At 39.3% G+C, this 27,873-nt stretch overlaps 2 protein-coding genes across 11 annotated transcripts in view; one reads left to right on the top strand and one right to left on the bottom strand.

Moving 5' to 3' along the window:
• Nucleotides 1-22,840, bottom strand: part of ddx11 (DEAD/H (Asp-Glu-Ala-Asp/His) box helicase 11) — a 152,210-nt gene extending 129,370 nt beyond the window's left edge. For 4 of the 10 annotated variants that reach the window (XR_011346544.1, XM_069903226.1, XM_069903229.1 and 1 more), the window contains exons 1-4: nt 22,568-22,838; nt 21,825-21,968; nt 12,445-12,687; nt 1,165-1,251 (exon numbers count right to left, since the gene is read on the bottom strand). Coding sequence is in view for 9 of the 10 variants with exons in the window: in XM_069903226.1 (XP_069759327.1) it covers nt 1,165-1,251; nt 12,445-12,687; nt 21,825-21,965 (471 nt within the window). In the remaining variant the exon portion in view is untranslated. Of the gene's footprint in view, nt 1-1,164; nt 1,252-12,444; nt 12,688-21,824; nt 21,969-22,567 lie in introns of all 10 variants that reach the window. The other 6 variants (XM_069903232.1, XM_069903234.1, XM_069903231.1 and 3 more) reach the window with 3 other exon arrangements.
• Nucleotides 1-27,873, top strand: part of LOC138745845 (tetraspanin-33-like) — an 84,490-nt gene that overhangs the window by 6,572 nt on the left and 50,045 nt on the right. The gene's annotated exons all lie outside the window — the stretch shown is intronic.

The following is a 27,873-nucleotide window of genomic DNA, read 5'->3' as shown; positions in this document are numbered from 1 at the left end:
TCACTCCATCGAGAACATCGATGTGAGGTGGTGTCTTAAAAAAAACCAACCTCTATCCTCAAAAGGCCCCCACCACCCAGGCCATGCCCTCTTCACTCTGCTAACATCAGGAAAAAGGTGCAGGAGCCTAAAGACAAGTACTCAATGGCACAAGGACACTTCTTCCCCATTGCCATCAGATTCCTGAATAATCAATGAACCATAGACAATGCCTTACTTTTTGCACACTATTTTTACATTTTTTTTAAAAATAGTAATGTTGTAAGATGGTTATAATAGGAATGTTTGCCCTATGATGCTGGCACAGAACACCAAACTGCATGACAATAAATTCTGATTCTGATGTTAGAGGCATGAAAGTGTTTGCTATTAGTAGGTGAGATGAGAACTAGGGGACATAGCCCCAAGATTTGGGGGAGTAGATTCAGGACAGAGATGAGGAGGAACTGCTTTTCCCAGAGAGTAGTGAATCTATGGAATTATCTGCCCAAAGAAGCAGTAGAGGCTGCATCATTAAATATACTTAAGACAGTGGGATAGACTTTTGCAAAGTAAGGGTATTTTGGAGAAAAGACAGGTAGGTGGAGCTGAATCCATAGCCAGATCAGTCATGATCTTATTGAAATGGGGAGAAGGCTTGATGGGCCAGATGACCTCATCCTGTTACTGATTCTTAAACTCTTGCAGAAACCATGAATGGTGAGAGTCTAAGGAACTTTATTTTATCATTTTCTTTTAACAAATTTCCTGCCTCATTTACATCAGTCCTGTACCATCTTGGTGCAGATGGTTTATGTAATGAAAAATGATTGAGAGGACCACACGAGAACATAGCTACTTTGCAGATCAGTGGAAGTATTCAACAAATTATCTGTTCAGAACATTAGATACCAAGACCAAATGACCTCTTAACAGATATCAGAGAACATAAAAAGCCTTTCTTTAAATATTTTTTAATTCAACAGAGACTTGGAAGCAGTAGAAATCGATTAAAAGGACATTTAGTAATGGACATTGCCTCAAAATAAACTTAAGGAAAAATTAGGATGGAAAAGAGAGTATACAAGACTAATACTATTTATGAGCAGTGTTTCGACAAAAATTTCAAAATGTCAGTTGTCTTTACAAATCCCACAACATTCCTTTAGTTTACAGAATTCCTACCTTGCGTTTCAAAGCATATTTAAGATGCACATTATTACGCATTTGCTCCAATCTTTCTTCTCTTTTCTTTCTTCTTAATTCTTCATCCTACAAAAAAGTAAGTTTATCCAAAGCTCTAGGACCAGAGGCATTTAGTTTCCTTACACAAATGAGCTGCAGGAGGAACTCGGAAGGTTTAATCGATAAAGGGACCCGACCCAAAAAGTTGACTAACCATGACTACCCACAAGAACATTAAAAAAAGCAACAGTAGACGACAAGGCCCATTAAGCCTGCTCTGCCATTCAACAAGATCTGGGTATGCATTCAGATCCACCTTATCGAACCTTATGCAGTACTTTTAACATCCAGGTCAATCAACAGACACAATACCAAAAAAATGCTGGAAAATCTCAGCACTTTTTTGACAACCAGTGGCACCTTGCCCCCCTCTCTACCACCATTCCTTCATTGATTCAAGGACTCTCATTCATCATTTAATTTTCATCATTCACGATTAATATTTCATCAGTAATTATAAACCACTTTCCCAATGATCAGAATATTCAAAACATTTACAATTTCAATGGCTTTTAAGAAGACTCTGAATTTCAAGTCCTTTCCAATCCTGCAAAACAGTTTAATCTTTAATGAGAATTAAATCTGCTGGCATTTATTTAAGACAATGCATTTGCCATATATTATATGACAAATACTTCCACACATTGGGACTCAATAGAATATAGTACAGCCCAATATAAGCCCTTCAACCCTCAATGTTGTGCCGACCCATATAATCGCTAAAAAAGAGTATTAAACCCACTCTGTCCCGTAACCCTCTATTTTTCCTTCATTCCTTCTCTTGAATGCCCCTAATGTTTCAGCCTCTACCACCATCCTAGGCAAGATATTCCAGGCACCCACAAATCTGTGTTTAGAAACTTACCCTGATGTCTCCCCTAAACCTGCCTCTCCTAACTTTGTGCACATGTCCTCTGGTGTTTGCTATTTCTGCTGTGGGAAACAGGTGCTGGCTGTCCACCCTATCTATGCCTTTCATAATCTTGTAGACCTCTATCAAGTCCCCTCCCATCCTTCTACACGCCAAAGAGAAAAGTCCCAGCTCTGCTAACCTTGCCTCATAAAACTTGTTTTCCAATCCAGGGAACATCCTGGTAAATCTCCTCTGCACCCTCTCCACTGTGGGACCCTATCTTTCTCACAAGAAGAACCTTAACTGAAGAAAGTAGTGGAAGGTTCCATTTGACAAATCATATTTCTGTTTTAATTGTTCAAAGGACACAAATAGTCATTCCTTATAACAATTTTCAATATGCCCAATTCCTTTCTCATACCAAATATTTAGAATTTTATAACCCAAATTCATGGGAAATAATTCATTCTGGCACAGTGGTGATTTTGGTCATAGCCCAACTTTTTTTCCAATACACATTAATCTCAACTGGGCAGCAAGATAATCTTTTTTTTTTTTAAATCCAGCATTCTTAATTCCCCCCCCCCCTTCCCATTTATATTCCCATGTCAGTTTCTCCATGGAGATCCCATGCACTTTATTTTTCCAAAGAAATGGTCTTATATGACCTTTTAAAAAAAAATTTCCAAGGCAGAGGAATAGGGAATGACTGGGAGAGGTATTGCAGTTTCGGCATCAATTTCATTTTCACACAGTTAACCCTCCCGACTAAAGTAATGGACAAATCTTCTATCTTTGTTTTTTTTTTTAGTTTTTTATTTTTCACACCATAAATCACATTAACCATGATACACACTTTTTCCTTTTCACACATATACAGTGCCATTTTCTCCACCCCCCCCTCCCTCCTCCCATCCCACCCTCCCTACCTCCCCCCTCCCGTCCATTTAAGGTATACAATCTAGGATACATTAAACCAGTCAGACAATGTTGTCATTCAATAAAAATACACCAAAAATTCTACTGAGTCCATTCTTTTCATTTCCTTTTCCTTCCGTTAACTTAGGTAATGATTGTCCCCGGTAGGTTTTCGCTATTGTATTTAATGTAAGGCTCCCATATTTGTTCGAATATTTCAATATTATTTCTTAAACTATATGTTATTTTTTCGAATGGAATACATTTATTCATTTCTATATACCATTGTTGTATTTTCAAATTATCTTCCAATTTCCAGGTTGACATAATACATTTTTTTACTACGGCTAGAGCTATCTTAACAAATCTTTTTTGTGCATCCTCCAAATCAATTCCAAATTCTTTGCTTTTTATGTTACTTAGGAGGAAGATCTCTGGATTCTTTGGTATATTGTTTTCTGTTATTTTATTTAATATCTGATTTAGATCTTCCCAAAATTTTTTTACTTTCTCACGTGTCCAGATTGCATGAATTGTTGTTCCCATTTCTTTTTTTACATCGAAAACATCTATCAGATACTGTTGGGTCCCATTTATTTAACTTTTGAGGTGTAATGTATAGCCTGTGTATCCAGTTATATTGTATCATATGTAACCTCGTATTTATTGTATTTCTCATCGTTCCGGAGCATAACTTCTCCCATGTTTCCTTTTTTATCTTTATATTTAAATCTTGTTCCCATTTTTGTTTAGTTTTACCATTTGTTTCCTCATTCTCCTTTTCTTGCAGTTTAATATACATATTTGTTATAAAACTTTTGATTATCATTGTATCTGTAATCACATATTCAAGGTTACTTCCCTCTGTCAAACTCAAACTGCTTCCTAATTTATCCTTCAAGTAGGATCTCAATTGGTAATATGCCAGCGCTGTATCTTGAGTTATATTGTACTTATCTTTCATTTGTTCAAAGGATAAGAATCTATTTCCTGAAAAACAATTTTCTATTCTTTTAATCCCTTTTTTTCCCCCATTCTCTAAAGGAAAGGTTATCTATTGTAAAAGGGAGTAACTTGTTTTGCGTCAATATTAGTTTGGTAATTGATAATTTGTTTTATTTCTTTCTACATGAATCTTCTTCCAAATATTGAGGAGATGATGTAATACTGGAGAACTTCTATGTTGTACCAATTTTTCATCCCATTTATATAATATGTGTTCAGGTATCTTTTCCCATATTTTATCTAATTCTAATCTCGTCCAATCTGGCTTTTCCCTTGTTTGATAAAAATCTGATAGGTATCTTAATTGTGCGGCTCTATAATAATTTTTAAAGTTTGGCAGTTGTAAGCCTCTTTGTTTATACCATTCTGTTAATTTATCTAGTGCTATCCTCGGTTTCCACCCTCTCCATAAAAATTTCCTTATTATTTTCTTTAACTCCTTGAAGAATTTCTCTGTCAGTTGTATTGGCAATGCCTGAAATAAGTATAATATCCTTGGAAAAATGTTCATTTTAATACAGTTTATCCTTCCTATTAGTGTTAGTGGTAAATCTTTCCAGTGCTCTAAATCGTCCTGTAATTTTTTCATTAGTGAATAATAATTGAGTTTATGTAGTTGGCCGAGATTTTTGTTTATTTGTACACCTAGGTATCTTATTGCTTGCATTTGCCATCTAAATGGTGATTCCTTCTTAAATTTTGAGAAATCCGCATTATTCATAGGCATTGCTTCACTTTTATTTACGTTTATCTTGTAACCCGACACTTCTCCATATTCCTTCAATTTCTTATATAATTCTTTTATTGATAGTTCTGGTTCTGTTAAGTACACTATAACATCATCCGCAAATAAACTGATTTTATATTCCTTGTCTTTTATTTTTATTCCTTTTATATTATTATCTGTTCTTATCAATTCTGCTAGTGGTTCTATAGCTAACGCAAACAATAAAGGTGATAGTGGGCATCCCTGCCGAGTTGACCTGCTTAAGTTAAATTGCTTTGATACATGTCCATTTACTGTCACTTTCGCTAACGGTCCCTTATATAATGCTTTAATCCAATTAATATACTTCTCCGGTAAACTGAATTTTTGCAATACTTTGAACAAATAATTCCATTCTACTCTGTCAAAGGCCTTCTCTGCGTCTAAAGCAACTGCTACTGTAGGTGCTTTATTCCCTTCTACTGCATGAATTAAGTTAATAAATTTACAAATATTGTCTGTTGTGCGTCTTTTTTTGATAAATCCAGTTTGGTCTAAATTTACCATTTCCGGTACATACTCTGCTAATCTGTTTGCTAATAGTTTAGCTATTATCTTATAATCTGTGTTAAGTAAAGATATTGGTCTATATGACGCTGGTGAGAGTGGATCTTTCCCTTGCTTTAGTATTACTGTAATTATTGCTGTTTTACATGAATCTGGTAAGCTTTGTGTTTTATCAATCTGGTTGATTACTTCCAGGAGGGGCGGAATTAATAAGTCTTTAAATGTTTTGTAGAATTCTATTGGGAATCCATCCTCTCCTGGTGTCTTATTATTTGGTAATTTTTTTATTATCTCTTTTTCTACTATTCCAAATGGCTCTGTTAATTTATTTTGTTCCTCTATTTGTAGTTTTGGTAGTTCAATTTTAGTCAGAAATTCATCTATTTTCCCTTCTTTCCCTTCGTTTTCAGTTCGGTATAATTGTTCATAGAATTCTCTAAAGTTTTCCTTAATTTCTTTTGGATTATATGTAATTTGTTTGTCTTTTTTCCTTGATGCCAATAACATTTTCTTAGCTTGTTCTGTCTTAAGCTGCCATGCTAGGATTTTGTGCGTTTTTTCACCTAGTTCATAATATTTCTGTTTTGTCTTCATTATATTCTTCTCCACCTTATATGTTTGTAGTGTTTCATATTTTATTTTTTTTATCCGCCAATTCTCTTCTTTTAGTTGTATCTTCCTTCATTGCTAATTCTTTTTCTATATTTACTATTTCCCTTTCCAACTGTTCTGTTTCCTGATTATAGTCCTTCTTCATCTTGGTTACATAACTTATTATTTGCCCTCTAATGAATGCTTTCATTGCATCCCATAGTATAAACTTATCTTCCACTGATTCCGTATTTATTTCAAAATACATTTTTATTTGTTTTTCAATAAATTCTCTAAAATCCTGCCTTTTAAGTAACATGGGGTTTAATCTCCATCTATATATTCTTGGAGGGATGTCCTCTAACTTTACTGTCAATATTAAGGGTGAATGGTCCGATAGTATTCTAGCTTTATATTCTGTTTTTCTTACTCTATCCTGCATACTAGCTGATAACAAAAATAGGTCTATTCTTGAGTATGTTTTATGTCTAGCCGAGTAATATTAATATTCCTTTTCCTTTGGGTGTTGTTTCCTCCATATATCCAAAAGTTGCATTTCTTCCATCGATTTAATTATAAATTTGGTTACTTTGTTCTTTCTGTTAATTTTTTTCCCAGTTTTGTCCATATTTGAATCCAAATTCAGGTTGAAATCCCCTCCTATTAATATGTTCCCTTGCGTATCCGCTACCTTCAAAAAGATATCTTGCATAAACTTTTGATCTTCTTCGTTAGGTGAATATACATTGAGTAGATTCCAAAACTCCGAATATATCTGACATTTTATCATTACATATTTCCCTGCTGGATCTATTATTTCCTCTTCTATTTTAAATGGCACATTTTTACTAATTAATATAGCTACTCCTCTTGCTTTTGAATTATACGATGCTGCTGTTACGTGTCCTACCCAATCTCTCTTTAATTTCTTGTGCTCCAATTCAGTTAAATGTGTTTCTTGCACAAATGCTATATCAATTTTTTCTTTTTTCAGTAAATTTAGCAGTTTCTTCCTTTTAATTTGGTTATGTATTCCATTAATATTTAAAGTCATATAGTTCAACGTAGCCATTTTATACTTTGTTTATCTTCCCTTTCCGTTTCTCCATCATTACCTTTCCTTCTTATCCATTTCTGTTTTCTTGTTTTGAACCCTTTATAAGACAACATTCCTAAAACATCAAACATTTTCCTTATTCTCCTATTTAAAACTTCTTTAGCCCCAATCTCCCCTTCCCCTCCTGAGTTGTCCTTTATCCCTTGTCGGACAACCACATCTCCCCTCTCCATTTGGATTTGCGAATTCACTCGCAAGCGTCAGCTTATTTTGCAGTGACCGCAACTCCTCCCCACCCAGCACCCCCAGAAAAGATTTCACTTTTCATATGTAACAAAGGTCACTCTTTTAGTTCCCTCCTTATTCCCTCTATTCCATTTCCTTCCCTTATTAATTCTTGTCTATACTATCTATATTTTCCTCTAAATACGGATACATTCATGTATGCACATTATACATATACACACATATACCTCATTAGCCACATACATATAAATCGTGGTCATTTTTACTCTTATTACATATCTTCATCTCTCTGGTTGTTTTGTAGTTGTTCTGCAAATTTCCTTGCTTCCTCTGGATCCGAGAATAGTTTTTTTTCCATAAGATCGTTTTCGATGTATTGAACTCCTTTCTCTTCTTCAGGAGTTCAAAACTTATGTGTCTTTTTAGTTCTCAGTCTTTTGTACTCTCGTTACACGTCTTCATCCCTCAGTCTATTTTGTAATTGTTCTGCAAATTTTCGTGCTTCCTCTGGGTCCGAGAATAGTCTGTTTTGATGTCCTGGAATAAATATTTTCAATACCGCTGGATGCTTTAGTATAAATTTATACCCTTTCTTCCATAAAATCGTCTTTGCTGTATTGAACTCCTTTCTCTTCTTTAGGAGTTCAAAACTTATATCTGGATAAATGAAGATTTTTTGCCCTTTGTACTCCAGTGGCTTGTTGCCCTCTCTTACTTTTTCCATTGTCTTCTCCAGTACCTTTTCTCTTGTAGTATATCTTAGGAATTTTACTAAAATAGATCTTGGCTTTTGTTGTGTTTGTGGTTTTAAGGCCAATGCTCTATGTGCCCTTTCTATTTCCATTTCTTGCTGTAGTTCTGGACATCCTAGGATCCTAGGGATCCATTCTTTTATAAACTTTCTCATATTCTTGCCTTCTTCATCTTCCTTAAGGCCCACTATCTTTATGTTATTTCTTCTGTTATAATTTTCCATTATATCTATTTTCTGAGCTAACAGTTCTTGTGTCTCTATAACTTTTTTATTAGATTCCTCTAATTTTTTTTTTTTTTTTAAGTCCTCTACCTCCATTTCTACTGCTGCTTCCCGCTCTTCCATCTTGTCCATTCTCTTTCCCATTTCTGTTAAGGTCATATCTATTTTATTCATTTTCTCTTCTGTATTGTTTATTCTTCTTCTTAAATCATTAAATTCTTGCGCTTGCCATTCTTTAAATGACTCCATGTATTCTTTAATAAGAGAAAGTATATCCTTTATCTTGCCTTTCCCTTCTTCTATTTCACTGTACTCTTCCTCTTCCTCTTCTTCCTCTGGGTTGGCCATCTGTTGTTTCTTTGTTGCCCTTTTCTTCTCTTCTTTCTTGTTTTCGTTGTCTTCTATGTTCTCCTCTTGCTGCAGGTGTTCTGCAGCTGTCATTGCCGGCTGTGGAGATCGACTCCCCAGCTGGTCACCCCTCCCGTCGGTGTGTTTTTTTGCATGCGCATCGCGCATGCGCGACTCCTCACGCATGCGCAGTTGCGCACTTTTACTCGGCTCAGCGAGCCATTTTTGTAGTCCACTTTCTACCGACCTGAGGGAGCGGGTTTCTCTCTCCACCGCGGGCCTCTTCGAACAGGTAAGGCCTTCTCCTTCTTCTTCCGTTGTCTTCTCTTCCTCTCTTCTTACCGTTGATTTCGATTTTTCTTTTTTTGTCGCCATCTTCTTTCCACCTTTATACTCACTTTTCTTTAATTTTTATTTTTGTGCCTTTGTGTTTTCCTTTGTTTTTTCCGACTTTTCTGGAGAGGGCTGGAGTTTACCGTCCGGCCACTACTCCATCACGTGACTCCTCAATCTTCTATCTTTGTTGATTGTCTTTTATCTTTCCAAGCATAGGGAGATAGTTAAGCCTACACAAATTTTGGAAGTTATTATCTAACATTATTCCTAAATATTTCATTCCTTCCAATTTCCATTTAAACCGACATCCATTTTTGTGTCTTTCATTATCAAACTTTGTTAATGGCATTACTCGACTTTCCTCCAAGTTAATTTTGTAACCAGAAACTCTTCCATATTTCTCCAGTGTGGTCTGTAGTTTGGCCAAAGACTCATCAGAATCTGATAAATACAACAGCACATTGTCTGCAAACAAATTTTATGCTCTTCCTGGTCAGCTCTGAATCCCTTAATGTTCAGATCTCTCCTTATAACCTCTGCTAATGGTTCAATCGCCAAAACAAAGAGACTGTGGGCACCCCTGCCTGCTGGATCTATTCAAAGGAAGCATCAGCTACATCTGACCATTAGTTATAACTTTGGCCCATGGCTTATGATAATCCAGTCAATAAATATTCAGCCCATTCCAAACTTTTCTAATACTTTGAAAAGAAACAGCCACTCTAAGCAATCAAATGCCTTTTCTGCATCCAAAGATATGGTTATACTGCTCTATATTTGTTTTGATTTTAAAATAATTCTTTCTATTTTATATGTTTGCAATGCATTATATTTCTTTTTTTTTTAAATTTTCCAAGGTCTCTTGAACTCTATCTCTGGTACTCTTTTCCCAGCTCTGTTATTTCTTCCTCCAAAACCATTAACCTTTGCCATTAACCTTTGCCATGTGTTCCTCCTTTATTTTTTAATAAAGGAAATTATCTGTCCGCTTAAATAAGCCTTTGATTGTGTCCTATATTAAGAAAAATTATTAGTAGAGGGACAATTTGTTTCACAACAATTCGAATTGTCCCCTAATAAAATTACAGAAATATCAACACCATAGAATTAATACACCATCTATAAACTCATTTTTCTATCATCATTATCTTTAGGGTCAGCAGTGAATGATCAGATAGCAATCTAGTCAGATATTCCATTTCGACCACTGTTTTCCAATTGTGCAGACATTTTTTTTTAAATCAATTCTCATACAAGAACCTTTGAGTAGAATGAATAATCTCTCACCCTTGGGTGTGACTGCCTCCAGACATCTATCAGATTTAAATCCTTCATGAAAGATAAAGCAACTTTTGCAGCTTTTGCTTTTGTCACTGTTTTCACTGATTTATCAAGGATGGGGGTCCAAGCAAAAACTAAAATCTCCCTCAACCAATATATTGTCTTCCTTCCACCATTTTTAAAGAAGGCATTCACCATAAAGGATTACATCATCAAAATTCGGAACATAAATATTCAAAAGTGTCCAGAATTCTGCTTATATCCAACAAATGTGCATTACAAACCTTGTTGAATCAATGGATGTGTCCTCAACCAACACCAGTATATTTTTCTGCTATCCCCCTTGCATTTAAGTTGAAAGAAGATTAAATGACTTGTCCCACCCAGTCCCTTTTTAATTTATGTTCCAATTTTTTAAAGTGCATTTCCTGTAGGAAAACTACATCCGTCTTTAATTTTTTTCAAGTATGCCGAGCTGCTTTTCCTCTTTATGGGTCCGTTTAAACCATTAACATTATAACCAATAAATTTTAATGTTTTACTCATTCATATTTACACATATCCAGCTCTACCATATGACCCTACGACTTACTCATACAATAGTGATTTTTCCCTTTTAAAAAACACATGATGCCCCTGCCCTGACAGTGACATGAATAAGAAACTCCAGAAACCAGTGAAAAAAAGTCTGTGGTACTATCTAAGAGAAAACTTTTCCCTTTAACTTTGGCGCTGCTTTGCAAAATCTCTCCTTCTCGAGTGCCATTAACCACCCCCCCCCCACACACATTGGGGTATTCACCCTCTCCCAAGCTCTCCTTTAACATTTCAATTCTACTTGAATTATCCAATAAAAGACAATTCAAAATATAACTTTTTACTTTTACCCAGTGTTTTAAATTCACAGTTCACTTGAGCTGCTTTCAGGTGGAATCACCTGGAGAATGCAGCTCCGGATGTCTGCAAAGAGACACTCAGGTGGCAGTGCTGAATGCGGTGTTCTGCCACCTGAAAGGTCCGCAGCAGGGAAAGGTACCGCAGAGCAAATGCCAGCTCGAGTTGGGGCAGCCATCTGACAGCTCCCTTCCCTGCTGCCGACAGCCCCCTGATGGGGTGGCCGGCGCGGGACGTCATCACGTCATACTTATCCAGATTGAACTCCATCCGCCACTTTTCTACCCAACTCTGCATCCTGCCTACATCCTCTTTAACCTTCGACGACCTTCAGCTCCATCCACAACTTCTCCAACCTTCGTGTCATCTGCAAACCTATTGACCTATCCTTCTGCCTCTTCATCCAGGTCATTTACATTAAAAAAAAAATCAGAGCAGGGGACCTACTCTACTAATCACCGACCTCCAGGCAGAATACTTTCCTACCACTACTACTCTCTGGTTTCTTCCTGCAAGCCATTTTTTTTTTACTCACACAGCCAAAGTTCCACTGATCTCATTCCTCTCGATGAGTCTCTCGTGGAGGACCTTGTCAAATATCTTACTAAAATTCATGTCGACCACAACTACTGCCCTACCCTCATCAATTTATTTTGTTAACTCCTCAAAAAGCTCAATTAGGCTCGTGAGGCACAGCCTTCCCTTCACAAAGCCATGCTGACTATTCTTGAGTGAACTGTACTTCTCCAAATGTTCATTGGTCCGAGCCTTGAGAAGGCTACAATAGTTTGCACACCACAGACTCACCGGTCTGTAATTCCCAGGATTCTCCCTAATTACGTTTTTTAAACAATGGGGTCTACATTTGCCATTCTCCAATCCTCTGGTGCATCCCCTGCGGCCAAAGAAGATTCAAAGATCACCGCTACAATATTGAATCAATAATATCAGATTACCAGCCATTTAAGCCTGGGATCTCACAATCCAGCATTCTTGTTTTTCTTATCTTTCCTTTTAGGTTCCATTCTGCTAACTTTCTTCAAATATACTTCTATTATTTACTAGCACTTACCATCATCATCCAGCACTATCGATACACGTCGTCCAATCTCTTCTGAACTTCACCCTACCATGGAACCCCTCCTTTGTTCGTTCAGACGCTCTTTCCTTGCTCCGCAATCTCAAACTTAACTCCTAACTTTTTCAAGTTCAAAGTCATTAACCTAAAACTTCAACTCAAGCTTCCCTGTCACAGATACAGCGTCTTTCTAGTTTTTTTTCCAGCATTTTCCTTTTTTATTTCACACTCCAATTCCAACCACTTGAACCTAAAGGCAGCTCCACTACTTGAAGAGTTAGTTGTGCAAAGTTAGAGCCCAAAAAGGTGTCCTCCCAATAGAATAACATTTAAAAGCCATCTCAAATCTTTTTCTGAAACTGACCTTCAATTTATCAACCAGGTCACGCTCAGCCTTCTTCTGCACAAATTCAGTGATCCAGTCCAATTCGCCCCCCGAGCTCTTGGATTTCGATTCCTTGGAGCCAACGGAGGAAAGCTGCAGATCCTGGGACTGCCATTGCTGTGGAAGTCGGTCTTCCAAAAGCTGGGCTGCTTCTAGTTTCTTTTTCTCTTCAAAATCCCTGAGCCATGTGAGTGCTCCACATATGAGACTGAGCGACTTTCCCTGGAGAAAAGGGCAGTTATACTTAATACAGCAGAATAGATATATCAATTAAGAAAAATTATGGCTGGTGTCTACCAACAGCGTCTACTACTCATCTACCCCCCTGGTCTTGCATGCACATTGAATAGCAAATAGCACAATAGCTGTACAAGTCATTTACTGAGACCACATTTGGAGTTCTGGTCACCCAGTGATAGGATAGGTATCATAAAGTTTATCAGGATGGTACTGCGACTTGAGTTACAAGGAGACTGAATAAATTGGATCTTCATTGCCTGAAGCACAGAAGGCTGAGGAGTGATCTTATTGAGGTTTATAGAATCAGCAAGGATATGGATGAAGTGAATGATCAGAATCTTTTTCACAGTGTAGATGATTCTACTACTAAAGGCACATGTTCAAGGTGAAAGAGAAAATATTTAAGAGGGTCCCAATGGACATTTTCAGAGGGTAGTCCATATCCAGAAAAACCTGCCAGAGAAAGGGGGTACAATTTCAGTGCTTAAAAGACTTTTGGACACAGTTATGGATAGGAAGGGTTTAGATTCAAAGATGAATCAAATGCAGGCAGTTTGGGATGAGCTCAGAATGCCACCTAAGACAGCATTGGTGAGTGAACCAAACAGCCTGTTCCAAGCTGTTTGCAAGTTGAATGGTGAGATTCATTCACCGCAAGGATATATGGCGTCAAATGATAGAGCTAGATGAGAACCTCTTATTGAAATCCCCTTGATACACTGCTAAGACGTGCTCCTTGGCTTAATCAGCTGACTAAACTATCAAACAAATGAATCAAGCCTCATCTCAGGTCACTAAACTGAGATATTAATTACTTGGTTGAGTACCCCTTATCTGAAGATCCGAAAACCAAAAAGACCCAAAAAGTGATTTCTTTTTTAAAGCACAGATATATAGTGGAAAAAAAATTCAAAACTTGACTTGCCTATGTGGGGCTCTGACAGCACAGGGTTGATTACAATAACAGTAAAAAAAAAATGAAATCTTTGATTCTGGCTGGGAAGATGCCAAATGGAGCTGGGTCCAAAACTTCCACATTGGCTGCAGTTGGAGTCGGTGACTCCATTATCAACATGGGATGTAGTGCCGTCCACATCAGAGAAGTTGCCTCAGGGACCCGGGAGGTGGTCTTCTTTTGTAAGCAGAGATCAAGTTTTTAATTTGGTAAGTACTAACATTATTTCATGTGAAATTTCCACTTGTGGCATTATGTTGGCACTCAAAAAGCCTGCCATTGCTTTTGTTGCTGTTAACCGCTAACACAGTTATAGGTATTCTGCTACTGTGCTGCTTAGTTCCCTTGTTCCAAAATTTAAAAAGATAAAAACCAAAAATGTATGGTCCCAAGCATTTTGGATAAGAGACTATATTTAACTTTGCACAAAACCTGAAGGATACTTGCAGCTTATTGTTTTTTATTTTAGTGTGAGAATGATCAAACCAGTCAAATTTCTAATGTGCAAAGTTGTTTAACTAATCAAACATTAATGTTTGAGCATGTCTATAGACAGAAGCAGATGTTGAAACCTCCCAGCTACCTGTCCACCACCCATTTTCAGACAGTCAACGGCAACAATAAAAGACACAATTATCATTGCAATCAAATAGTCCTCATTTATGAACAATCGAAATGGGAACAAGCAGCTTGTGTTCTCCAGATCTCAAAGTCTAATCACTAACCAAAGCAGTAAATTCATCAGTGATATAACATCACATGCCAAAAGGCATTTGTGTAGAGTCAGATTCATGAAAATCACCCTTTTTAATGCTTTTTTATTTTTCACACTGTGAACCATATCAACCAAAATCTGTACAAACGTTTCTCATTAAATATGGCATTTTCTGCCTTCCCCCCCCCCCCCTTCCCACCCCCCTCCAAAACCAATATTCAACATATACAATACAATAAAACCATAAAACAATGTCTTCACACAAAGGAAAATAAACAAGAAAAATGTGTCATCTACTTTTACACACTGAATCTAGTCGTTTTGTCTTCTTATCATTTTAGGGGATGGAGGTCCGAGGCAAGCTCTCTCTATGTTCCATGTATGGTTCCCAAATTTGTTCAAACAATGTGACTTTATTTTTAAAATTATGTTATTTTTTCCAATGGAATACATTTATTCATTTCCATGTACCACTGCTGTATTCTCAGGCTCTCTTCCATTTTCCAAGTTGACATTATACATTTTTTTGCTACTGCTAAGGCTATCATAATGAATCTTTTTTGTGCTTTATCCAATTTGAGGCCTAATTCTTTACTTCTTATGTTACTTAAAAGAAAGATCTCTGGATTTTTTGGTATGTTATTTTTTGTGATTTTATTTAATATCTGATTTAGTTCTTCCCAAAACATATTAAATTTCGTACATGCCCAAATTGCGTGTATTGTTGTTCCCATTTCCTTCTTACAGCGAAAACATCTATCTGATAATGTTGGAACCCATTCTTTTAACTTTTGAGGAGTGATATATACCCTGTGACACCAATTATACTGCATCATGCGTAACCTTGTGTTTATTGTATTCTTCATAATTCCATAACTTTTCCCATACTTCATTTTTTTATCTTTATATTTAAATCTTTTTCCCACTTTTGTTTAGGTTTATAGCTTATTTCATAATTTTCCTTATGTTGCAGCTTAACGTACATGTTTGTTATAAATCTTTTGATTATCATTGTCTGTAATCACATATTCAAAGCTGCTTCCTTCTGGTAATCTCAATCTGTTTCCCAATTTTTCCTTTAAATAAGCTTTCAGTTGATGATATACAAACATTGTATCAAGAGTTATTCCATATTTGTACTTCATTTGTTCAAATGTTAATAAATTATTTCCCAAAAAACAATTTTCTATTCTTTTGATTCCATTTCTCTCCCATTCTCTAAAGGAAAGATTGTCTATTGTAAAAGGAATTAGAGGATTTTGTGTCAATAATAATTTTGGTATTTGGTAATTTGTTTTTTTTCCTTTCCAAGTGGATCTTTTTCCATATATTAAGTAAATGATGCAATACTGGTGAGCTTTTATACTGCACCAACTTTTCATCCCACTTATAAAGTATATGTTCTGGTACCTTCTCCCCTATTTTATCTAGTTCTATCTTAGTCCCTTGTCTGGTAAAAATCTGATAAATACTTTAATTGTGCGGCTCTATAATAATTTATAAAGTTTGGTAACTGCAAACCACCTTGGTTATACCTCTCTGTTAATTTCCTTATTATTCTCTTTAGTTCATTAAAGAATTTCTGTTAAGGGAATTGGTAACATTTGAAATAAGTATTGTATCCTTGAGAACATATTCATTTTAATGCAGTTAACCCTCCCTATCAATGTTAGTGGTAATTCTTTCCATTGTTCCAAGTCTTCCTGCAATTTCTTTATTAGTGGCTGATAATTTAGTTTGTACAAGTGGCTTTAGTTAGTATCTAACCTGATCCCTAGGTATCGGATTGTTTGTGCTTGCCATTTAAATGCTGATTCTTTTAAAAATTCTGTATAATCTGCATTACTCATTGGTATCACTTCACGTTTATCTGTGTTGATCTTGTACCCCGATATTTCTCCATACTCCTTCAATTTCTTATGTAATTCTTTTATTGATATCTCTGGTTCTGTTAGGTATACTATGATGTCATCTCCAAATAAGCTGATTTTATACTCCCTCTCCTTTATTTTTATCCCTTTTATTTTATTTTCTATTCTTATCAGTTCTGCCAATGGTTCTATTGCTAAGGCGAACAATGAGGGGGATAATGGACATCCCTGACTAGTTGACCTACTTAATTTAAATTGATTTGATACATATCCATTTACTGCTACCTTCGCCAATGGTCCATTATACAATGCTTTAATCCAATTTATATATTTTTCTGGTAGATTGAACTTCTGTAAATAAGTAGTTCCACTCTACTCTGTCAAAGGCTTTTTCTGCATCTAAAGCAACAGCCACTGTTGGTTTCTTATTTCCTTGAACTGCATGAATTAGATTAATAAGTTCACAGACATTATCCACTGTTTGTCTTTTCTTAATAAACCCAGTTTGATCTTGTTTTACTATTTTTGGTACACAGTTGGCCAATCTGTTTGCTAATAATTTTGCTATTATCTTATAATCTGATTTAAGTAGAGACATTGGTCTATATGATGCTGGAGCTAATGGATCCTTCCCCATCTTTGGTATTTCTGTAATTATTGCTGTCTTACATGAATCTGGCAAGTTTTGTGTTTCTTCTACCTGGTTCATTACTTCCAGGAGAGGAGGAATTAATAACTCTTTAAATGTTTTTATAAAATTCTATTGGAAATCCATCACCTCCTAGTGTTCTATTGTTCAGCAGCTTTTTTTAATACAACCTGTACTTCCTCTTTTTCAAATAGTTTTATTAGTTTGTTTTGTTCCTCTTCTTGCAATTTTGGCAGTTCAATTTTAGGTAAAAACTCTTCTATTTTATCTTCTTTCCCCTCGTTCTCAGTTTAATACAATTGTTTATAAAATTCCTTAAAGTTTTCATTAATCTCTGTTGGGTTATATGTAATTTGTTTGTCCTTTTTCCTTGATGCCAATACAGTTCTTTTAGCTTGTTCTGTTTTAAGTTGCCAGGCTAGTATTTTGTGCGTTTTTTCTCCCGGTTCGTAATACTTTTGCTTTGTTTTCATTATGTTCTTTTCCACCTTGTACGTTTGTAATGTTTCGTATTTCATTTTTTTGTCCGCCAATTCTCTCCTTTTCGTTATATCATCCCTTTTTACTAGTTCCTTTTCTGTTCTATCTCCCTTTCCAACTGCTCTATTTCCCGATTGTAATCCTTTTTCATCTTAGTCACATAACTTGTTATCTGTCCTCTAATGAAGACTTTCATTCCGTCCCATAATATAAATTTGTCTTTCACTGATTCTGTGTTTATTTCAAAATATATTTTAATTTGGCGTTCAATAAACTCTCCAAATTCCTACCTTTTAAGTAGCATAGAGTTTAACCTCCATCTATATGTTCTTGGTGGGATGTCCTCCAATTCTATTGCTAATAACAGGGGTGAATGATCAGATAGTAGTCTAGCTTTATACTCAGTTTTCCTAACTCTCCCTTGAATATGGGCCGACAACAAAAACATATCAATCTTTGAGTATGTTTTATGCCTACTTGAATAATATGAATATTCCTTCTCTCTTGGATATTGCCTCCTCCATATATCCATAAGTTTCATTTCCTGCATTGATTTAACCATAATTTTGGCTACTTTATTCTTTTTGCTTGTCTTTTGTCCAGTTTTATCCAACATTGGTCCAAGGTTAAAATCCCCTCCTATCAATATATTTCCTTGGGTGTCAGCAATCTTCAAAAAAATATCCTGCATAAACTTTTGATCCTCCTCATTAGGTGCATATACACATATATATATATATAGAGCAAATTCCAAAATTTTGAATATATCTGACACTTTATCATTACATACCTTCCTGCTGGATCTATTATTTCCTCCTCTATTTTGATTGGTACATTTTTGTTAACTAATATGGCTACACTCTAGCTTTTGAATTATATGATGCTGCCACTACATGTCCTACCCAGTCTCTCTTTAATTTATTATGTTCCATTTCAGTTAGATGCATTTCCTGCACAAATGCTATATCTATTTTTTCTATCTTCAGTAAATTTAATCGCCTCTTCCTTTTAATTTGGTTATGTATTCCATTAATGTTTTTGGTCATATTGTTCAACGTGGCCATCTTATATCTTGTTTACACCTCTTTTCTGCTTCCTCACCACCCCATCCCCCTTTTTATCTCAATGAATGACAACACATTTAAAACATAAAATATTCCAACAACTCCCACATCCAATGTTACCTTAACCCCAAATACCCCCCTCTCTGAGTTGCCCCTTATCCCTTGCCGGGCAACCACAACTCCCCTTTCCATTTGGATTGCAATCTTGCTCGCAAGCGTCAATTGATTTCGCAGTAACGGTTATTCCCCCCACCCCCAACATAACACTTTTTTCCCCCCACATATAACAAAGCTCTCTCTCTTTTTTTTTCCCCCCTTCCTTCCTTCCCTTCTCTTTTCCCTCTTTAGTTCTTTACATATACATTGTTTTTACATCTTTATATATATTTTATTGCTGTTCTTCATTCTTATTACATCTCTCCTTCTGTCCTGCGAATTCTTGTGCTTCCTCAGGATCCGAGAACAATCTGTTTTGCTCCCCGGATAATAATATTTTAAGCACAGCTGGATGTCTTAACATGAATTTATAACCTTTTATCCATAAAATAGTTTTCGTTGTATTAAATTCCTTCCTCTTCTTTAAGAGTTCAAAACTTGTCTGGGTAAAAAAATATTTTTTGACCCTTGTATTCCAATGGCTTATTATCTTCTCTAACTTTATTCCTTGCCCGTTCCAGTATATTTTCTCTAGTATCTCAAAAATTTTATTAAGATCTTGGTTTTTGATGTGTCTGTGGTTTCGGAGCTAATGCTCTGTGTGCCCTTTCTATTTCCATTTCTTCCTGCATTTCTGTCATTCCCAACACCTTCAGGATCCATCCTTTTATAAATTCCTTCATTTCTGTGCCTTCTTCACCCTCCTTCAGGCCCACTATTTTTATGTTGTTTCGCCTTCCATAATTTTCGAACATATCAATTTTCTGAGATAACAACTCTTGTGTCTCTTTAATTTTTTTTGTCACTTTCTTCCAATTTTTCTCTTCAGTCATTTTCCATTTCTATGGCTGTTTCCCGCTCTTCCACATTTTCTACTCTTTTCCCTATTTCTGTCATGACCAGTTCTAACCTTTGCATTTCATCTTCTGTTCTTTTAATTGTACTAAATTCTAATGATAACTATTCTTTTAATGATCTCATTTGTTCTTCAAAAAAGGCTTTATCTATATTTTGTCCATCTGTTTTACCTTCTATTTCTCTTCTTCTGTGTCTGTACCTGTGTTTGTGTTTTCTTCTTCTCTTCTTTGTATCTGTGTCTCTTCTGTTTTTCCTGATGAGTTGCTTGTATCTCTTTGTCGGCCCTCCTCTTGCTGTTGGTCCACCCCTCCTGGGCTGCCCGTCTGTCGGGCCTCCTGCTGTTGATCCTCTTGTTGGTCACCCCGCCATCTTTCTCCCTCGCCTGGTTCCTCGCTCCCTCCCCTGCGCACTTTTTGTTTGACTCCGAGAGCCGGTCTGGAGGTCGCAACTCTGCAGGGCAGGTACCAACCTCGGAGATCGGGCGCTCTTCACCACCACAGCTCCCTGTTCCTGCGTGCAGGTAAGGCCTTCTTTCTTCTCCAGTGATTTTTCTTTTTTTCCCGTTGTTTTTACTTTCTCCTTCTTGGGTGCTATCTTCTTTCTCTTCTCTGTAACTTTATCTTCTATTTTTTGTATTTTATATTTGTTGAACTTGTCCTTTCCTGACTTTTTTTCTGGAGAGGGCTGGTTTTACTCGACTGGCCACTACTCCATCACGTGACTCCTCGTGAAAATCACCCTTAACAAAATTGTGGGAACTCTCTCACCAAATAGACTTCAAACTGGAGGCTCACCAGCACAATCTCAAGAGGAATTTGAGGTTGACAGAAAATCTTTGCCAGCCCAACAATGCCCACAAACCATTAAATACATATTAAAGAAAATTTGCTATCTTAAATTGTTTGGTTCAAAGGCTGTTCTTCATTGACTACAGTTTAGTGTTTAACACCATCAGACCAGCAAATCTAATAATCAATCTCAGGGATCATGGAATAGTTTCCCCTCAGCAACTGGATCCTTGATTTTGTCATTAGTAGAACCCAATCAGTGTGGAATGGTCACATTACCTCCTCCTCGCTGACTGTCAACACATACACACTTGAAAGCTGCATGCTTTAGTACCCTGCTCCATTCCCTCTACACTCACGATTGCATAGCTAAGCACAGCTCCAATTCAACCTACAAATTCACTGATAACACCACCCATCATTGGCTGAATAATGGGAAATGATGAGTCGGAACACAGGATGCCTGAAGCCTCCTTGCCCCCCCCCCCTTACCTGCCCAGAGCCTCCACAGGCCCTCCTCTCCTTGCCCACCCAGAATCTCCATGGGGCCCCCTCTCTTTCTATCAGGGCATACCCCCCAGGTGCATTCACACACCTCATCCACCCATCAGGAGATTCCATTCCCTGGGCATTTACACGCCCATCCCTCCCCCATTGAAAATATCTGTGACATGCTGCTGCAGGATGGCTGCCAACATCACAAAGGACTGTGATCATCTGGTCACCTCTTTTCACTGCTATCTTCTGGCAGAAGGTACAGAAGCCTGAAGTCCAGCCTATCTCAGTTCAAGAACAGTTTTTATCCAACAACTATTAGGTTATTCAACCTCCTGATCTACTGTAACCTTCACCTTAAACTATCCCAAGATCTAGTTGCACAACTAAAGCATTACTACAGAAAAATCCTTCAGGATCAATGAGAACTTGATTCCACTCTAGTTTGATGGGTTCCAAGGTGACCAATGAGGCAAAGTGGGAACCAGATTCTTCCACAAATGTAGCAGAGGTGTCTCACAGGGAAGGTAGTCTATGGGATGGTCCACTCCTTCCATTTGCACAGAACATTTCCAATCATCCAATACACAGACTTGAAGTTCTCAATGCCAGTGCAATGGTCCTTCTGCACTCAAGGATCAATGAGGGTGTTGCATTTCTCCCCGAGAAGGCTTTGAACAGATTCTCTGTCCACCTGACAATCTTGCCTCAAGACACAGCTTGCACTTGAGAATCCATTTCAGATGTCTAGCATTGGACGTGCAAATGATGTAGCTTATGCAATGAAGTGCAAGGGAAATATACCAATAAATTCCTCTGACCAGCTTTCCACTTTCAAAGTAACAACAAGGAATACAACGTTATTACATTTTCAATCTCTGCTCTTTTGAACTATGAACCATACAACCTTAACGAGTTTTTAAAAAAAAAAATCATTCTACTGTAATGCAACTCAGTCACTACCACAATGCTGTTGGTGCAACCTCACTCTGAAAAAGCTGGCAAGTGTTAAGTGAAATCCCATGGTTGAGAGTCCAACCATTTAAATAAAAGCTCTTCTTTTCTTTGTTTTAATACTAAAAACCTACCGTCCCAGTGGGACTCTCAAATATCCCAATCTTTCCTTCATCAAGCACACTGTACAGTGCAGTCATAAATTCCTCCTGTATGGAGTATGGTTTGAAGGGAAATGGGAACTTCAAGGTTGTTTCATCCTTCTCTTCAGCCATAACCTGCAAAACACAGGGACAGAAGGAAAGAGCAATTAGAAATAATCAATAAATAAAACTAGCCTAAACTTAGCTTAGTCATAGTAGTTAACAAATTTAGGATTTAGAAGTGTAAAACTGTGTAACCTGACAAAGCCACATGAAATTGCAGGGCTGCAATATGCTTTTGATTTATAATGCCCTCCCAAATTAATAAAGCAAAACGCTCAACTGGAAAAACAATTTTCCGTAGACTGGAACAGAATGAAGGACCACCCTCACTTTACAGTCAATGAGCAACTCCTGCAATCCACAGCGGATCCTAACATTCCCCCCCCCCCCCAACGCACAGCAGACCCCGGCACTCGACAGTGGTCCCATCCCACCTTTACACCACCGGCCTGCAGAGTGCAGAGCCAAAGCCCAAACCAGAACTGCAATCGAGCTCGTTCCAAGCAATGGATCCCATTCCCTCGGGTACGGATTCAATCCCTCTCTGTGGCGCATTACATCCTCCCGTAGCCCACATTCTGCAGTGCATCCTCTCTCTCTCTGCACCCCCACAACCCTCTAACGTGGACAAGATCCTGCAAGACAGATGCCACAGCTATGCCGAGGCCCACCTCTGAAGCTCCAGCGCACACCCGGCACCCTGCCAATGAGCAGCGAGCCCGGCCTCGCCGACAGACACCACGGTGCGATGCGGCATGAACCTGCGGTGGGCTCGGCCCGATCCCCAGCTCCCGTCCTCTGCCGAGACCTCCTCGCCGGAACGCACCTGGCTCGCAACCCTCCCAGGGCCGTCACAGGCTTGCGTTGAGGAGAGGGAGGGGAGGGGGGGGAAGAGGAGAGGGAGGCCAACCCGGGCCTCTCTCCTTCACGTTCAAAGAGCGCGCGAACAGAGGCGTGCCTCCCCGGTGACCGGCAGCAGCGAACGACCAATCGTGGAGAACCTACCGCCCGATCATTGGCCGGGATGAAGGCGTGATAACCAATCGGATTCCTCGCCGCCCTTTCACGCAGGCACCTGTCTTACTGGACAGCGTCAGCCAATGAAATTATCCAATCCAATTCTAACGAGCCAATTAGGATGTAATTTGGATCAAATTTCTCTGTTAAAAAAATTGCCAGAAACTTAAAGTTGGGACCAGTTACTCGCTGGAGATGATTATGGCAGTGATACTCAACAGTTTTCGGCCTAAGCCCCATCTGGCTTCCGGCCTTACATGCCATGATGGGCCACGAGTGGCAATGACAGCAATTTTGAAAAAGAAAGAAGTCTCAGACACCATGGTTGAGGTAAAAACACAATGCTGGAGAAACTCAGCAGGTCAGTGTACTTTATATAGCAAAGGTACATGCATAACCAACGTTTTGGGCTTGAACCCTTCATCAAAGAATTGTTAGAAACAGAAGTACCTTCACAGAAATTGCTCGAGACAAAAATTGAGAACAAAGAACATTTATTATACAACAAGGCAAAGTTGGGTGCTTTCCCCTTACCCTGGGAATACACACATACACTGGGGCTCACCCAACTTTTATACAGTGAATTTCAGTATCAGAATACCCTCCCCCTTACATTCTTCTGCCTCCTGGATGAGTTTGGCATTAGGCAGTCCTGTCTGCCTACGTGCTGTTTCTGTGAACTTGGAGGACCAGGGGGTATCCTGTCGGTGTCCCATCATTTCATTGTCCTTATTCACACCTTCCTGACTCTCAGGGCTGACTAATCTTCTTACATGCAGAACTTGCTAATTCTGTCTAAGGTTAGAAGACCCTTATCTTATTCAGACTAACTTTACTTCCTACATTCTATTATCTATCCTTATCTTATTCATACTGGTGAACTTGCTGATTCTGTCTAAAAGGCTAGAAGACCCTTGTCTTATTCAGACTAACTTTACTTCCTACATTCTAATATCTATTCTTATCCTATTCATACTGGCTTTATTCATTACACATATATCTATACTAGTTTCCTCATCTTCATATTTTTATATCAGTTTTACTCATCTCTCAGAATGGTAAAATATTGGCAGGTGTCCGAACAAAATGGAAGGGGGGGGGAAGAGGAGGAGATAATAGGTGGAGAAGGGAGGGAAGACAAGAAAAGGGGAGATTAGAAAGGCTAGGTGAATGGAGAGCTGAGGGAAAGAAGACAGGAAGGGAAGGGAGGGGGAAAGGAGAGCAGGTTAGCAGAAACCAGAGAAGTCAACGTTAATGGCAGAGTGCCCAGACAGAAAATCAGGTGTTGTTCCTCCAATTTACAGGTGGTCTCTGTAAGGGCATGGACAGAAGTGTGGGAGTGGGATGCAGAACTGGGAGGCCCCTGTCACTGGTGCAGACAGAGTGAAAGTGCTTAGTGAAGTGATCTCCCACTCTGCATCAGCTCTGTAAGAAACACATTTTTATCAAATTTAAAGTATTTAACATTTTTAAAGAATAAAAAACACTGCAAGCATACTCAAAAGTGTAAAAACTCACAATCAAAATCAAAGCTCATTAGATCCCTGTTCCTGGTTTCTCCATCAGTTTCCACTTCCTTGGTTCTGTTGTAGATAATGCACACCTGAGATCTGCCTCCACTTCAATGCAATTTTGTGCCTTTGTCTTCAAATGCAGCAACGTTGAAAAGCCTGATTCACAAAGGTAAGTGGTCATGGAGGACATGATCTTCTGAAGACACTCCTCATGTAGATGTCCTTGATGGAATGAAGTCTGGTGCCTGTGATGTCACAGGCCAAATTAGCAACCCTCTGGAGTTTATTCTTGTCCTGAGAGTTGACACCTCCATACCAAGCAGTGATGCAACTAGCCAGAATGACTCCACGGTACACCTGTAGAAGTTTAGGAGAGCCTTTGGTGACATACTGAATCTCCTCAAACACCTGTGGTGCAACCACTATATTGTTTGTTTTGTATGAGCTGGCCCGCCCCCTGACCCTGAGACTCCTTCCTCCTGGAAATCCCTATAAAGGCTGTTATGCTCAAACTCCTCCCTCCCTACCTGCTTTGGAACTGGGCCAGCAACATGTAAGATGTGTTGATATCTTGAAGTGATTAAAGCCTATTAATCACGACTCTCAGTCTAATGAGGTTGATCGATAGCACTAATTTTTGGGCCATGGACAAGGCAATATGGGTGGATGAACTGGACACTGACCCTAAAGATCCGGAGGCCTCAGTCAAACTTGTTCAATGATTGCACTGCCTCAAAGCTTTCATGAGACACAACTTTCTGCAGAGAGAAGAAGACAAATGAGATCTACACTTTGCTCAGGTCAGCCACCAAGTCTTCCAGATGATAAGAGACTGCACCACTTACTCAGTCGCAATGGAGTTCCTGCAGAAACAGTAGCGGACCCTGACAAACGTCATCTATGCCAGATTCCTCCTGAGCAGTCGTAGACAACCGCCTGGTGAATCAGTCGATGAATACATGCGGGTCCTGTGGGAGCTAGGGCAAGCCTGTGATTGACGAGAAGCCTCTGCTGCAGCTCATATAGAAGACCTGATATACGATGCATGTGTGTCTGGGTTCAAGTCTGATCACATCAGACAGAGACTCCTGGAAAAGGGTGATCAAAGCCTGCAAGAAGTAGTTGACCTGACTAAACCGTTTGAGACAGTGCAGCCTAATGCAGAGGTCTTCTCCTCGGAGAACATGAATGCCATGTGGGGAGCTCGGGCACCGCTGTCTTGTGACATGGGCTCCCAGATCACCGCCATCGCCTTCAAGCACCCAAAGTGCTACTTCTGTGGACACATGAAGCATCCCCAAAAGAACTTCCCGGCCCAAAACACTACATGCTCCACCTGCTGGAAGAAGGGACACAACAGGAAGGTATGTAGGTCCTAACCTGCCTTCACCTTTGGCATTACTTCCAGTCGCAGGTAACAGCTCAGTGAATCCATGGGGATGGCAAAGTGGGACGGCACCACCTGGTGTCAGTTCTGTCATCACACCCAGAGGCAAGGAGCAGCACCGTGTGCATGGCATGGGGGCAGCCATCTTGCCAGGTGCCACTGAACCAACTCTACAGCAGTGACCAGACGTTGGCCTAGATTACCCTGGATCAAGACATCCCACGTCAACTGGCCAGGGCCCTGATGAACATCGAGGAGAATAGTCGCATCACAAACTGCTTATTTGAATCGGGAGCATGGAGTGCTTCATTCATCTGGGCACAGTTACTCCCTCACGGTAATCCCGGCACAATGTAAAGTCTCCCTCACCTCCAAATCTCACTCAGCTGAGATCCATGGCTGCTGCACCATGACATTGACTGTGCGGGGCATGGAGTATAAGAATTTTAAACTCCTTATCATGCCACAGCTCTGCGCATCAGTCAGCTAAAAAGCATCCAAATGCAGTTTGATGGCCCACACCCACCCCTAGGGTCCGCAACTGCAAATTCTTAAACCACCCGACTATCCCCCCTCCCAACACTACTTATAGCCTCTCAACCCTCTGGGTCCCACCACCAACCTTGTTTGAGAACCTCACCCCTGACTGCAAGCCAGACCCCACTAAGAGTAGACAATACTGCCCCGGGGACAGAGCTTTCATCAAAGCAGAAGTCAAATGGGTTCTGGTAGAGAGGATCAGAGAACCCAGCATCAGCCCCTGGAGGGTAAAGGAGGTGGTTGTTAAGAGCAAAGAGAAACATCGCATGGTCATTTACTACAGTCAGACCATAAACAATTTCACCCAGCTGGATGCCTACCCATCTCACCCCCCCCCCCCCCCACCACATCACCGATGTGATAAATGAGATCGCCCAGTTCAGGGTCTTCTCAACCATTGACCTCAAGTTGGCCTGCCACAAACTACCTATCCATCCAGAGGACAGCTTGTACACTGCCTTTGAGGCAGACAGCTGCCTCTACCACTCCCTCTGAGTCTCTTTTGGGGTCACCAATGGGGTCTCTGTCTTCCAGAGGGAGATGGACCAAATAGTAGATGGACTCAAGGCCACATTTCCTTTCCTGGACAATGTGACTATCTGCAGCCCTGACCAGCAGGATCATGGCGCTAACCTACAGAAATTTCTCTTGACGGCCAAAAGCCTCAACCTATCATAACCAAAAGAAATGCGTGGTGGAGAATGGCATCATTGGGCCTGACCCTGACCATATGCACCCCATGTTGGAACTCCCATTGCCCCATACCCTCAAGGCCCTGAAAATGTACTTGAGCTTCTTTTCCCAGTGGGTCCCGAATTATGTGGAGAAAGCCCCACCTCCTTGTTCACACGCATCAAAGGCGACATCGCCAAGGTGGCAAAGCATGCTGTGGATAAATTCATTCCCTTCCAGGTGGAGAGTGATGCGTCTAACTTCACTGGCTGCCACGCTCAACTAGGCGGGCAGGCCAGTAGCTTTATTTTCCCGAACCCTCCATGGCCCCGAACTTTGGCACTCAGCCATCGAAAAGCAGGCCTATGCCATTGTGGAAATTGTGTGCCATTGGAGGCTCTAGCTGGCCAGAAAACTGTTCACCCTACTGACTGACCAATGTGCAGTCGTTTTTATGTTAAAGAACAAACAGTGTGTAATAGTTTTTCTGAGGTGGAGAATTGAGCTATTCACCTACAACTACAGATTTGGTACTGGCCTGGGAAGTCCTCGGGGACCTGCATCAACTCACAGTTGGACCGCCTCAAAGTCCTCCATAACAACCTCTGCCATCCCAGGGTCACCAGGCTCTACCACTTTGTTAGAGCCCATAACCTCCCCTACTCAATTGAGGTTATCAGGGAGTTGACATGGAACTGCTCAGTTTGTGACGAGTGTAAACCCCAATAATATCGGCCAGACAAAACCCACCTCATCAAAGCCACCCGCCCTTTAGAACAGCTGAGCATTGATTTCAAGGGCCCCCTTCCATCCACCAACAGGAACGTATGCTTCCTCAATATCATTG

Source organism: Narcine bancroftii, chromosome 11, assembly GCF_036971445.1.
Source record: "Narcine bancroftii isolate sNarBan1 chromosome 11, sNarBan1.hap1, whole genome shotgun sequence".
Taxonomy (NCBI): Eukaryota; Metazoa; Chordata; class Chondrichthyes; order Torpediniformes; family Narcinidae; genus Narcine; species Narcine bancroftii.
Note: the sequence above shows the minus strand (reverse complement) of the source record. Positions and strands in the feature narration are given on the sequence as shown.